The sequence below is a fragment of the Gekko japonicus genome, unplaced genomic scaffold (genome assembly GCF_001447785.1).
Source record: "Gekko japonicus isolate JY-2015 unplaced genomic scaffold, Gekko_japonicus_V1.1 scaffold143, whole genome shotgun sequence".
In the NCBI taxonomy this organism is placed as follows: domain Eukaryota; kingdom Metazoa; phylum Chordata; class Lepidosauria; order Squamata; family Gekkonidae; genus Gekko; species Gekko japonicus.
Window position 1 is genome coordinate 1,609,857 of NW_015175974.1, and position 14,801 is coordinate 1,624,657.

General features: G+C 44.5%; 1 protein-coding gene across 1 annotated transcript in view; it reads left to right on the plus strand.

Annotated features, from left to right (window-relative positions):
* Positions 1 to 14,801, plus strand: part of SBF2 (SET binding factor 2) — a 339,576-nt gene that overhangs the window by 196,672 nt on the left and 128,103 nt on the right. The window contains exons 7-9 of the mRNA XM_015426108.1: positions 9,605 to 9,737; positions 12,871 to 12,979; positions 14,373 to 14,486. Of these exons, the coding sequence (XP_015281594.1) occupies positions 9,605 to 9,737; positions 12,871 to 12,979; positions 14,373 to 14,486 (356 nt within the window). The remainder of the gene's footprint in view (positions 1 to 9,604; positions 9,738 to 12,870; positions 12,980 to 14,372; positions 14,487 to 14,801) is intronic.

Genomic DNA, 14,801 nt, shown 5'->3' on the forward strand with positions numbered 1-14,801 from the left:
CCGCCGTCAGTAAGTCATGTCACTCGCGCCGGGGCCGGGGGGGAACCTCGCTTCGGGGCTGGGGGAACGGTGAGGAGCCAGGGGTGGGAGAGCCGGGGGGAAGCCAGGGGGGGTGGAGGAGACGGGGAACCAACGTACCTCCTGCTGCTTCCTCTGCCTCCCCCCCCCCGCGAGTATCGCAGGCCCCACCCTTTGTGCTTATCTAATTCCCTCTTGAACCTGTCCATGCTTGTAACTGCCGCCACCTCCTGTGGCAGTGAATTCCATGGCACTCAAGGTGTTGGAATTGATCTTTAAGGCCTCAAGCGGTCTGGTAACTGCATATCTCTGGGACCGTCTCCTATGGTATGTCCTGGGAGAGCGTTATGCTCTGCTGAGAACAACCTGCTGGTGATCCCTGGCCCCAAAGATGTCCAGATGAATTATTGATGCCATCTGGAGATTATCAAATTGGGAATGATTGATCTGCTGATTTTAATATGTATTTTTTGTATGTTTTTAACCTGTTGTAAATCATCCAGAGCCCTGTGTATTCAGGGATTGGGCGATTCAGAAATCATCGTCGTCGTCGTCGTCATCATCACCCTGATTTAGTATCTTGAAAAATACCTTGCTCTTCTTTAAATGTACAGTGTTTGTCTCTATGAGGTCTACTTGAGTTGCACATTCTGTATGGATTTGTATAAAGTGTTGGCTTTTAAACAGTAATTTGTTTCCCTCCAATATCACCTAATGATGAAGGCAGAACTGATGAACTCCAGATCTTGTACTGCTGAAATCATACACTCAAGTTTTTCATTTGTTTAAATGAGAACCGTATGGAACACATTTGCTTGTTTCCAAGAACAAATTCCTACAGGTAGAAAAGTGCTTACTCATAGAAACAGCAACACTAAATTATGGTGGAGGCTACTTGTAGTATTCTATATATCATGAGACTGTCTTCAGAGCTATAAAACTTATAGGGGGGAAAATAAAGAATGTTTGGAAGGTTCGTATCTCACTGTATATAAGCACTGTATAATTATTGCATTTCCATATCCGTTCCAAAAGAGTGTCATTATGGAAGCTATTGCAAAAAATGGGACATTCTGGAAAAAAAAGGTATTCTAAGCCAGCAGGCAACGCCAATTTTCTCAAGTGGAAATATACTAATTTTGCTTGGCTTACTCTCTGCTATTTGCATCTCTCACAGAAGGCTCTGTCCCAGCGCAAAGATAGACTTTAAAGCAAAAGGATGATATTTTCCCCTCCCTTGCATGCTAGGTTTTTGCGGGAAGCACCAGGGCTATTTTTGGGCAGGAACGCACAGGAACGGAGTTCCGGCTGGCTCCTGAGTTGGCCACGCCCAGCAGGAGCTCATTAGCATAACAGGTCACACCCAACAGCAGACACTCATTGGAATTGGCTACATCAGGGGTGTGTGGCCTAACATGCAAAGGAGTTCCTGCTACAAAAAAAACCCCTGGGTTTTGACAACAAACAAGGTAAACAGAATAAGAAGGGAAAGGTGGGTATGGCTGGATGACCACACTTCTGGTAACATGGGGGTATGGCCTAATATGCTAATGAGCTGTTGTCAGGAGGTCGCTCTCAGCCTCCTCCCGACTACTCAGGAAGCTATCCCCATTGCTCAAGGGGAAACAGGGAAGACGGACCCCGATCTTTCCCTGGGGATGCGGGGATATTGGCCCTTAGACCTCAACGGGGAGACAGGGCCTCAAAAGGGGGAAAGCGTGGCCGCGGAGGTGATTGGGCCCGTCGGCAACGTTTTGACAGATGGAAAGAAGGGTGGGAAACCAAGCTTCCCTGAGAATCCGGAAGAGAAGCTAGTCTGTTGGTGGAGTCACTTTAAGAATTGGGTGGTGGGCTCAAGGTGTGATTTGAAAGAAGTAAATAAAAAAGTCACCAGGTGTACCCAGGGAGGAGGAGAGTGTGGAGTCTGCGAGGAAGATGGAGAGGAGTGATGTAACTCGTGCTCGTCTACCGGCTCACATGGCTGAAAGAGAGTATGTTTAAACTCTCAAACGGCATCTCTGAGGGGAACCGGGGCTGAAAAGCTTCTTAAGATATCCCGCTGGACCGAACCCACGACCCAATCGTCCCCATCCTCCAGACGCAGCCTGACAGCTGTACTATCAGGGGTGTGGCCTAATATGCTAATGAGTTTCTGCTGTTGGGTATGCCTTATTATGCTAATTAGTTCCTGCTGGGCTTTTTCTACAAAAAAAGCCCTGGGAAGCACCATCAGTGCCTTACTGCTGGTGCCATCTCCTGCAAAACTCTACTGGGAAGGGGATCTTGTGCTGGGTTTATCAATCAGGCATGGGTGGCAACTGTGGCTTGGGACATTCCTGAATATTCATAGGTAGTGCCTTAGGAGGGTGGAGTTTGGGGAAGGGAACAAATCTCAGCAGGGAAGTGATGCCACAGAGTCTGCCCTCCAAAGCTGCCGTTTTCTCCAAGGGAATAATCACTGTAGCCTGGAGATCAATTGTAATGTTGGAACTCCAGACCTTACCTGGAGTTTGGCAGATTTACAGGTAGGGCTGGTTGCTAGAAGTGGGGATAGAATTTGCTGCTGGCAAGAGTGGATTTCCAGAACTCTGTCCTTAATAGTTCTCTTCCAGCCACTTAGTAATTTCAACACTAGCATGTGCTGCTACGTAATAAAGTTGTGGTTATTCTCAAACAAAGGGGTGCAATCAACCTAAAATCTACCTTTCATCACTCAGTTCAATGTAATTTGACCAAGGCAGTCAAGGAGACAGCTTTTGTTTACATAATTCCCTAGAGTGCTATAGTATGTTGCTCTCTGAAGGTGATTTGAGTAGTGAATGCAATGTAGATATAAGCTCTCCATCCACTGGAAGGACTGTGATTGTTTCTGCTTACATCTACAAATCAGGGAAAGTGTCATCACTATAATAGATTACACTCAAATATAAAAACTATTAAAATACAATGTTGCATCCTATGTTATGCTGAGTGAAACAAGATATTGCTGTTTCATTCATAAGCAGACCTTAAAAATGGCTGGAAGGAGACATAGAAATGACTGGGAAGGGGAACTAACAATTATGATTTTACCTTCTTGATCACTTTCATCTATTGGGATAATCTACTGATCAAGCATTTTTACTTGAAAATAATGTATATCTAATTCTTAACATGGCCCCATCTATGGGTATTTAAATCTGGAAAATGGGGCACTATAGATGAGCAAGACAGCTTTCTACAAACACGAGAAAAGCCCATGTTTGGAGAAAAATCTGAAATCTAAAAAAATAATTAAAAATACATTGGGGGGTTAACCCTTAACTGATAGGAGTAACTGTAACTTTAAGAAACAAATGCCTTCAGTGGCCATTGCTAGTCAACTACAACAGTATTGCTAGTTTTCAAGCCTTCTTTTCTGTCAGTAAAAAAAGGGGGAGTAGGCCCTTTTCAAGGCTGTTTCGGCCTTTGAAAGAAGACACAAGAGCAACTATCAGGTGTCTTTCTAACATGCAACTTGCATGAGACGCCCAGATCTGGCTCCTCAGTACCACTCAATAGCAGCCACTTCACATAAGCCGGTGTAGCACACTGGTTATAGTTTCAGACTAGGATCTGGAAGACCAAGGTTTGAATCCTCACTCTGCCATGGAAACTCACTTGATGACCTTGGGTCAGTCACACACACTCAGCCTAACTTACCTCACAGGGTTGTTGTGAGGATAAAATGGAGGAGAGGTGAATGATGGAACCTGCTTTGGGTCTCCATTCCAGAGATAGGCCGGATATAAATGAGGTACACAAGTAATAAATATAGGTGAAAGGGGGAGCAGATAAAAGGTATGTTGGAGGGTGGGAAGGAGAAAAGGAAACAGAGAAGCAGGACAATATGGGAGTTACCAAGAAGCGGGAAAGTGCGAAAAGGTGAATACAGGGGTGAGGTGCCCACTGCAAGCCCAGGCTCCCCATCATGCAAGTAGTGGGTGGGAAGAAGAGGGAAGAGGCTATGGGGATGCCAGGTAAGGAAAAGAAGAGATAGTGGGGGGGGAAGGAGATGCCCCCTGCAATTCTTTGTGATTCCCCCTTGTTCTTCATAAAACCAAATGCTTTGACTGGATTAGATGTTGGAATATATTGATCAATGTAATGCGATTGTTTAAAGTGATAATTAGTAGAATTAAAATCCAAAATCTTTTCTTCTTAGTAGATAAAATACTGAAATTTGAAAGATTACGAACATAAAAGCTCTGCTAGATTGGACAAAAGGCCCGTCAAGTACAGCATTCTGTTCACACAATGGCCAGTCAGCGCTTCTAGGAAGCCCACAGGTATGATGACTGCAATGGCATCATGCTGCCTGTGCTCCACAGTAACTGATACAAAGAGAATAGAAATGGTGTTCATCATTGATCTTCTGTGCAGTCCCACATGGGAACTGTGCATGAGCAGACCTGCCATCAGAGAGGTTTCTTACAGCTAAAAACCCCCAGAGGACCCTGCATGCCAGACCCAGAAACTTGTTCCCGCCCAGGGACCACGTGTTTCCGTGCAGCGGTGCCTCCACTCTTAGGCCCCGGTCACACGTGCTGGATATCGCGGGGGGGAGGCGTGGCTAATTGGCCCAGAGGAAACTAATGCGCAGCTGCCCGAGCACACGTCCCGGTCGAGATCCCGTGGTTAGGGGGGAGATGCCAACCAGACAGGTATCCTGCAGCGCGGCATAGAAGCCGCGCTGCGCGATCGCACTAGCAATCGCTCTTTGTGCGCATGCGCTGTTGGGCGCTGTTGCGCAACCTGCGGAGCTGGGAGCTGGATGCCACATAAGTCCACCAGGAACGCGATCAGACGCGCGCCCTCGGCCCGCGGTTTCCGGAAACTAGTACCTCAGAGGTACTAGTTTTTTACATTGCATCTTCGGCAGGAAGCCTCGGGATAGCCATGGGAGCTCTACGCTTCCCAGATGTTGTGGTGTGATCGCGCCCGGAAAATCTGCCTATCTTCCATCTCTGTAGCGTGGCTAATGCTCCATGTGACCACAGCCTTTGTTCCTCTTTTGCTTCTGAAGGAGAAGGTTGCATTTTTGGAGTCTCTAGGACCCTGGTTCTTTGGGGTTGTTCTGGCTTCTGAGTTTGTACTATGGCTCAGAAAGCCCTTTCCAAAAAATGCACCTGTTGTGGGGTGAAGGGCACAATCTTCCCACATGTAAGGTGTGCCAGCACTTCATCCCCAAAGCTCGGGGGGATAGGGCATCAAAACTTAAAGCAACATTGTGGGAGAAAGCCCTCAAAGCTTCGGAGCTGTCATCCAAGTCAGCCCCAGAAAAATTACCCATTGCCACGTCCTCAGAATCGACACGTTCAGCTCCCCCTCCTGGATCCCTGTTGCAACAAGTCCAATCCAGGTCGCACTCCCCTCCAGCTCATTGCACCTCTTCCAAGCCACCAGCTTAGATGGAAAAAAACAAGTCTAAGGATAAGGACAAACGTAAATCTGTGTCTCAACAATGTGCTCCTGTCTGCCTTGAAACTCTTGAAGCAGCAGATTAATGCAGGTCAGCATTCCGCGAATTCTGTGGCACGCACCATGTTAAGTTCTATCTTACTGAGACTCCACTCTTGCTTAAGATCAACAGCATTGTCCGTAGAGACCAAGCACAAGATTGAGGACTTGCCTTTCGAGGGTTTGACACTTTTTTCTACTGGGACTGAAGAAATGCTTTCCCCAGGGGTCATTTCGTAGAAAAAGAGCTAGGGGGACTCATTAGCATAACTCATTAGCATATGCCACACCCCCTGACATCACCGGAAGTGTGTCCTCCCCACAGCCGGCGGCGACCTCCAGCGGGCACCAGCAGGGAGCTCCAGGCCCCGCCCTCCCGCACCTCACCCGGGGGGATGGTGTCCCCCCGCGTCCCCCCCCAAATGACCCCTGGCTTTCCCTGATAAAGAAAAACAAGCAGACAGCTAAGTCATTGGAGTTATCACAAGCGGGCCCATCCCAATTCAGGCGGCGGGGGGGGATTAGATCCATTCTGGACCTCAGAAGTTTGAATTTTTTTTCTTTGTGCATCTTAGGCCCCGGTCACACAGGCTGGAAAATGTGGGGGGGGGAGCGTGGCTGTTTGCCCCGGAGCAAACTAACGTGCGGCCGCCGGATCACACGTCCCGCTGATGTCCCGTCGTTCGGGGGGAGGTGCCGATCACACGACAATCCTGCGGCGTGGCAAAGAAGCGGCGCGGTGCGATCACAGCAGCAATGGCTAGGCGCCACTACCGTGGCAAACGGGGTTTGGTGTTTTTTTAAACCGAAGTGTGTGCATGCGCCATTGGGTGCTTGTGCGCATCCCATGGAGACTTGGGGGGGGACTTTTAGTGACGGGACATGGGCAGGCGCCGGATGCCACGAACTACCACCAGAAACGCAATCAGACGCCTGCCCTTGCCCCGCAGTTTCCGGAAACTAGTACTTCGGAGGTACTAGTTTTTTACGCCGCATCTTCGGCGGGAAGCCTCGGGTTAGCCACGGGAGCTCTACGCTTCCCGTCTTTGTAGCGTGGCTAATGCTCCGTGTGACCGCAGCCAAAGTTCTACATGGTTTCCATTCCTTCAATTTTACAGTTATTAAAGTTCAACTGTTGGTTTATCCTTATTGACTTGAAAGATGCTTACTTTCACATTTCCATCCATCCTCAACACCGTAAATTCCTACTCTTTTCTTGTGGGATGTGTGTGTTCCAGTACACTATTTTGCCTTTTGGTTTGGCCACAGCAGCCAGGGTATTTTCGAAGTGTTTAGCCCCAGTGATTGCCTACCTTCATTTGCAAGGTTACCATATATTCCCTTTTCTTGGATGATTGGCTGTTGGAGGCTGACTCCAGAGGACAATTATTGAGGCATTGCTCCCTAGTTTTTGGAGACCTGCCAAAGATTGGGACTCCTTGTGAATTGGGAGAAGTCACATTTAGTCCCATCCCAGAGGATACAATTTATAGGGGTCACGTTGGATTCCATAGCAGGAAATAGTTTCTTGCCCCCTGGCAGAGTGCACGTCATTTCTGTTTTAGTTAGACAGTTTAGATTGAACCGGCTCCAATCAGTTAGGAAAATCCTTTGACTTTGGGGGTATATGGCTTCTATATGCGGCCCCTACAGCTCTGAAGAAGAGTTGGATTTATACCCCACCCTTCACTCAGAGTCTCAGAGCAGCTTACAATCTCCTTCCCTTCCTCTCCCCACAACAGATGCCCTGTGGGGTAGGTGGGGCTGAGAGAGCTCTGAGAGAACTGCTCTTGAGTGAACAGCTCTGAGAGAACTGTGACTGATTCAAGGTCACCCAGCTGGCTGTATGTGGAGGACTGGGGAATCAAACCTGGTACTCCAGATAAGAGTCTGCCACTCATAACCAGTACACCAAACTGGCTGTGGTTTCTGTCCTGTTGTAGAGAAGGTTTACATACCCAATGGCATAGATTTTCTGTTCCCAGACTTGTTGTCCATTCTTTGTCGTGGTGGCTATCTTAAAACAATTTATCCCAGGGCATTTCCTTTGGAGTTCCTGAGCATGAAGTCGTCCTTACTACAGACACTTCACTCTTGGGATGGGGCACCCACTGTGAGGGATTGTCTGCAAAGGATACATGGTCAGAAGATGAGAGACAGTTTCATATTAATCTGCTAGAGTTGCGGGCTGTTCTTTATGCCCTTAGCTGTTTTTCAGATACCCTGTGGAACTGGTCCACATTTGTCCAAACAGTGTTTTATTTAAACAAGCAAGGGGGCACAGAGTCCAAGAGTCTGTGCCAGGAGACTACTCTGACCTGGTTCATAGCACTGAAGGTGAATGCTTCCATTCAGGCCATCCATATTCCTGGGAACTTAAACACGGAGGCTGACAGGTCCTAATAGAGGAAAGAGGACTTCATCTCAAACTTTGTCCTGGTGGATTGTCTCAATCATTAGGGAATGCTATGGTTTTGCCAGGTTGCTCTGCCCGCTAAACATTCATGCTCTTTTTGTAGAAAAAGCCCAGCAGGAACTCATTAGCATAATAGGCCACACCCAACAGCAGGAACTCATTAGCATATTGGGCCACACCCCTGACAGCACAGCTCATTAGCACATTAGGCCACACACCCATGTTACCAGAAGTGTGGTTATCCAGCCACACCCACCTTTTGCTTGTTATTCTGTTTACCTTGTTTGTTGACAAAACCCAGGGCTTTTTTTGTAGCAGGAACTCCTTTGCATGTTAGGCCACACACCCCTAATGTAGCCAATCCTAATGAGTTTCTGCTGTTGGGTGTGGCCTATTATGCTAATGAGTTCCTGCTGGGCGTGGCCAACTTGGGAGCCAGCCGGAACTCCGTTCCTGTGCGTTCTTGCCCCAAAATAGCCCTGTTCATGCTCATTCTATGAGAGCTATAGCTTCTTCGGCAGCTTTCTTCAATGGAGTACCACTGATAGAGATCTGCCATGCTGCTACTTGGTCATCAGCAGACACGTTCATATGCCACTACACTTTAGATCTGCAGGCTCAAGTGGGAAAGGCAATATTTCATACATTGTTCAAGCGAGGAGAGCATGCCCCACCACCTGATGAGTAGCTTGCTAGAATCCGTGTGGGACTACATAGAAGATCAGTGATGAAAACAAAGTTGCACTTACCTGTAACTATTGTTCATCGAGTATCTTCTGTGCAGGCACACATACCCTCCCTCCTGCCTTGCTGGCATGCGCTGGCTTTGGCTATGTAAGAGGTACTGAGGGTGGTGCACTGCTGCGCAGGAGCACGTGGAACAAGTTTCTGGCTCCGGTGCACTGTTCCCTAGAGGCTTTTAGCGTAAAAACCTCTCTGATGGCAGGCCTGCTCATGCGCAGTCCCCATGTGTGCCTGCACAGAAGATACTTGGTGAACAATAGTTGCAGGTAAGTGCAACTTTGTTTTGTGCTGGCAGAAGTGTGCCTTAGGATACAAGACTGTAGTAATAAGCAGTACATTAGATCACATAAGGATATGGTCTATAGCTGTAGTAGATTACCTTTTGCGATTTTTATTTGTATCTGAATCATTAGTTCTTGCAGGAGCTGGTTAAATATTTCAGTTAGCGAATCTTCTGCAGTTTCTCACATGCCTCATGCTGGCTTCAGTTCAGACTCATGACTTTCAGTCAAAAAAAATTATGTATAAGTTTGGGTAGCGCGAGCATTTTGAATTATTTTCTCAATGATACCAGTCCGATGTATTGAGATACATTGTGCAACGTTGCATACATTAAACCTGGTTGATAACATGTCCAGCTCCCAACGCAGAAGTTCCTATACAAAATACTTTTGAGGTCCCTGCTAAGCACTGTTAAGAAAATAGAATAAAATATCTTGAAAGTGGTATAAAGGTAATATTCCGAAAATAGCAAAATAATCATAGTGTGGTATGCCAACTTAAAACAAAACAAAACTGACAGTCACAGAAAAGAGAAAATGCCCTAGATGTAGCATGTTGTATTCTTACCATAGGTGTTCCTAAAGTGAGACCAAGAATCATTTCATCTATTTTTTCTCTTTTCCAGCAGTACATTTATAACTTAAATATCTTATTCTTTTAACAAAGGGATTCAAAATGTGCTGAGCCTGTTCTGTGCAGTCCTTACAGAAAATAAGGTTCTTTTTCATTCTGCAAGTTACCAAAGACTGAGCGATGCCTGTAGAGCTCTAGAGTCACTAATGTATCCCCTAAAATACAGGTAAGCCTTCTTGTGAAACTCTGAAACTGAAATACATATTTTTAACATTTGTCATTGTTCTTCATATTTGTTGTCTCAAGGCTTATACAAGGCTTTTTCTCATTTAAAAAAAAATTACTATATATTGTTCAGCTTTCCCTCTTTTCCAAACAGGGCTGCCAAGACTAGGGAAGCAAAATTCCAGTGGTCCGGGTACCCTGTGTGCCCATAGAACTGGACAGGTAAAGGTAACGGTTCCCTTGCTCGAAAGCCAGTCGAATCCGACTCTAGGGTTGCGGTGCTCATCTCCGTTTCAAAGCCGAAGAGCCAGCGCTGACCGAAGATGTTTCCGTGGTCATGTGGCTGGCATGACTAAACACCAAGGCGCACGGAACACTGTTACCTTCCTACTGAAGTGGTACCTATTTATCTACTTGCAGTTTCTTGCTTTTGAACTGCTAGGTTGGCAGGAGCTGGAACTAGAGACGGGAGCTCACTCCGTCACACGGCAACTCGGGTCTCGAACTGCTGAACTACTGACCTTCCACAGCCTGCAGTTCAGCGTCTTAACCACTTGAGCCACCGCAGCTCCAAGTCATGTTAAAATGAAGTTACTTGTTTTCATATGAGGCTTGGTTGATGTGAGGAAATGCCTAAGGGAAATCTAGTTTTGGTATCCTGTTGTGGCTCTCAACAACTCAGTTTCCAGGGTCAAGTCAAAGAACACTTGCACAGAACTATTTCCATTTAGGTTTTAGTGTTGTGACTGAAATTCAAAAATCCTGAATTTCCATCCTAACTAAAAACATCCCTTCCAATACATTATTCCAAAAAAGATAATAAATGTGTCAGCACACTTGTTAATTTTGTAACCAGCGAAAAAAGCACTTCAATGTTATATTTTCAACTAAAAGTCAGAACTGAGTACAGAATAAAAAAGAACATGCTCTTGAATCCAGCACAGCGTTTCCATGGGTAAAATGATTTCCATCTGCAGGATTGAAGCCAGAGTTTCAGAGTTGTAACAAGTGAACCTTTAGAGCACTGAACTCTAAGAAGGGCTATTAAGAATATTGTATTTTTTAATTAGATTCTTCTCACTCCTGGGCAAACCTGAGGACATTCACAATGAGTGTATACACTGATTTCAGTCCTTACCCGTATTCTGGATTCCAGGCAGATTCCTTGTTTTGAAATAGTTTCTCACTGGGGAAGCTAGGAATGGAATCTAGCTGAATGGGGACAGGTTGTGGCATACTAAACATGTGCACATATGGCATCCACTCAGAATATGTACAGTCACATCCATGATCACATCTGGGATTCTAAGAGGTTTTATTCAAATGCACCTAACTTCATTGGATCAGTTAATGTTGTTAGATTTCTTTTTAATAGGGTGAATTACTGAAATGACTGCTACATGTCCTAAATTTTCTAAACAAATATGTAGTTTTCTTTCAAACATGCTATATTAGGTAGTTAACAAAATACATAATTAACTAGCTGTCTTGACTTTGATTATTTTAACTCATTAAAGTGTTTCTAGTCTCAAATTAGGTGACCCCAGATTATGTATAATTTAGACACATCTTTTAAAAATGCATGGAAAAACAATTTAGAATGTATTAGATTAAACTAAAAATGCTTGTAGATTGGGCATTTTATTTAACCTTTAATGATAGAGCCGGTATGTTGCAGTGGCTAGAATGCCAATGAGACCTGAGTTCAAATTCCTGGGTGACCTTGGGTCATTCACTTTCTTTCAGCCTAATCTCCTTCTATGACATATACAGTTTATGTCTCTCTTCCTCCAAGTTGCTTATGATAATATACATGGTTCCTCCCTTCTTTAGATTTATTGTTACAACCAGGGGTCGTTTTGTAGAAAAAGAGCTGCAGGAGCTCATTTACATAACTTATTTGCATATGCCACACCCCCTGACAACTGAAGGCAACACCCACCACTCAGGCGCCACTGGACTGTTATGGATTGCTAGCTATTGGGGGGGGGGGGCATGCCGATCGACGCACAGATCTGCCCTCACAGAGGAGAGAGAGCTTGTACTTGAAGGCGGGGGGGGGGGGCTCTGCAACTTACCTGGCTGCTGCTTGCTCCTTGTGGCCCAACAGAGGGCTGCTTGGAGCAGGGGGTGGGGCTTGTTGCATGTGCCCGCCCCCTGGGCTCCTTACTGCCGGAGCTCCGCTCCTGTGCACTCCTGCAGGAAATGACCCCTGGTTACAACAACCCCATGTTAGGCTGACAGTGAATGACTGGCCCAACATCAGATGATGAACTTCATTACTGAATGCAAATTTGAAACCATATCTCCATGATCTGAGGCAAAAACTTTAATTATTGCACCACACTGGCTATTTCTAAGTTGTAAGGCTAAAGGAGTGGTGGTAAAGAAGCAAGTGGATCTACTTGAACTCCTTAGAGAATAGAGAGGTGAAAACAATGTACAGTAGTAGTAATCTCAAAGGGGATTGTTTTCAGTCTTGATAGTAGACTTCAAAGTAGCTGAAATATTTTATTAAAGCACTGGCTGCTTTCTGATGTCATTCAGTGATTGAAACCTTCCTTCTTCTAAAGATTTCAAACTTCAGTTTTCCATGATGCTAGAATGCAGGTGCCTGGTCAGATCCATGTTTTCTACCTCATGAATTATAGTTCAAGCATGGTTTAGAATCCCAATTTGCAGAAGGAAACAAACTATGTTTTGACCAGAATCCCACATTTACCAGGGCAATTCTGGAGTTTAAAGACTCCCAAAACCAAGAAGGAAAGGGAAGGGGGATAGAGAAGGGGAGGAGAAAAGGGATTGCATAAACATAGCAACAGGATGCATTTGTACACATAAAGAACAACAGAGGTTTCTTGTAAATACTGAATACTATCATTGTGTTCAGTTGTCATTGGAAAAGGTCACATTAAAATATATTTAGATAAACAAGTTTTTTTGGGGGGGAGGGTGCAAGCCATAGAGGTAACTTGGTCCTATAAACATGGCTTAGTTACTAAAGTTTAAATAACAAATTCTAAAAACATTTCATATATGCATATGATGCGTATACCACACACAAAGCTACTTTATAAATACATGCGTCTGTAATAAAATATAGTTATTTATTTATTTGCTTCACTTCTTCCCAGTTACCCGTACATTCCAATTCTCCCTGCACAGCTGCTGGAAGTTCTTAGTTCGCCCACACCATTTATTATTGGCGTGCATTCTGTCTTCCATAATGACATTCATGAACTCGTAAGTATGTCCTGTTTTTTTATTAATTCTTAAAATGTACCACAAATAGGGTTGCCAAGTTACTTACTGTTAAAAGCGGGGGAGAGTTGGTCCCTGGCCAGGACATTTGTGCATGAGCACACCGCGATGATGTCACCTGGAAGTGACGTCATCACGTTGAGCATGTCGCCAGCTGACACTCTAGCAATCAGCCTGGAAACTCTATGGTACCATAAAGTTTTCAGGCAGATTGCTAGAGCTTCAGCTGGCGACGTGCCCAACGTGATGACATCACCTCCAGGTGACATCATTGTGTTGGGCATGTCGACCTGAACCGGATATGTTGGGGCGGGGTTGCCCCCACCAGCCATTTCCAAACCGGAGGATTGGGGACCCTTTGAGCGAGGCAACCTCCACCCTCCCGGGGGACCTGGCAGCCCTAACTACAAACCAATATCTGAGTCCAAAATATTAATACCAGCTTTATAATTTGATAATAAGGCAACCTATAATAAGCATGTGGATAAAAGAGAGAATGGATTTAAAATAATACAAAAGGTATTAAATAATCCCATAAAATTAATTTTACTGAAATTATTGGAGTTGAAGGACGATGTTTGAACCTACTGTGGTCTGAATTCTGGGGGCCTCTCAACTACAACTGATGATTTTAAACCTTAGTAAGCTTTGATGAAACACTACTAAAATTGACATAATTGTTTAGCGATAGCATTTGATGGTCTGGGAAGATTTCTGAAGAATTATGTTTGCTGATCACATGTGAAAAATTAAATACATCATTTTCCATGAGTTTAAATGAGCTTTGTGATATTTTTGATCTTCACTGCAATCTTGTGAGGGAGTTTGTTATGTATTTTCATTTTACAGATGGAGAACTGAAGCTCAGAAATTTGACTTTTCCCAAAATACCTAATGAGCCTGTGGCTCAGATCAGACATAATGTGAAACCATGGCTTAATTAAATAAGTATGAATTGTCTGAATGCAGGCTTCTCCCATAAGCATGATTAATTAGGCATTGTCAAACAAGGATCTGAAACCACGGTTTGAAGTTGGTTTGTTAACCACTGCTTGTCTTAACTGTGTTTTCATGTGATGTAGGAATGAAGCATGCTGGATTAATCGTGGCTACTTCCTGGTGCTGTCCTTGTACATATCCTGGCTTCTGAGACGGAGCAAAGGCAGCATAACCAGCATTTTGTTGAGGCAATCCAGGATTTGAGTAATTGTCCAAATCCTGTTTTTTCACAACCTAATCAATAGTTAAACCATGGCATGCAGCTGATCAGCTCAGTGTTGCAATTGTAATATTCTAACAGGGTACATGTTCATATTCATCAGGACAAAAGTTATACAATTTGGTAAATTGTTATGCATTTTTCTGTGTCTTTCAGTTAGATGTAATCATAGCAGACCTGGATGGTGGTACAATTAAAGTTCCTGAATGTATTCATCTTTCCCAGCTCCCAGAACCTCTGCTCTATCAGACTCAGACGGCTCTCTCTTTAGTAAGTCTAATTTCCTGATCATAGATGGCTTAAAACTATTTAGTGAAACTGTCTGCCGTTGTTCTCTCTTCCTCTACAGTTCAGAGATTAAATTTCAGTAGCTAAATATATTTCCATAATTGAGTTTCTGATTGAAAATACTAACTTGCTGATTATACATATATATAATGTTCTCTCTCTCTATCTATCTATCAAGAGAGAACATAATAAAATAATATATAGAGAGCGTACATAACAGAGTACATAATAAAAAACTTCACCTGTTTTCTGATAAATAGGTGTTTCCTTCATAGTTTATACTGTGTTCTTTGTCAT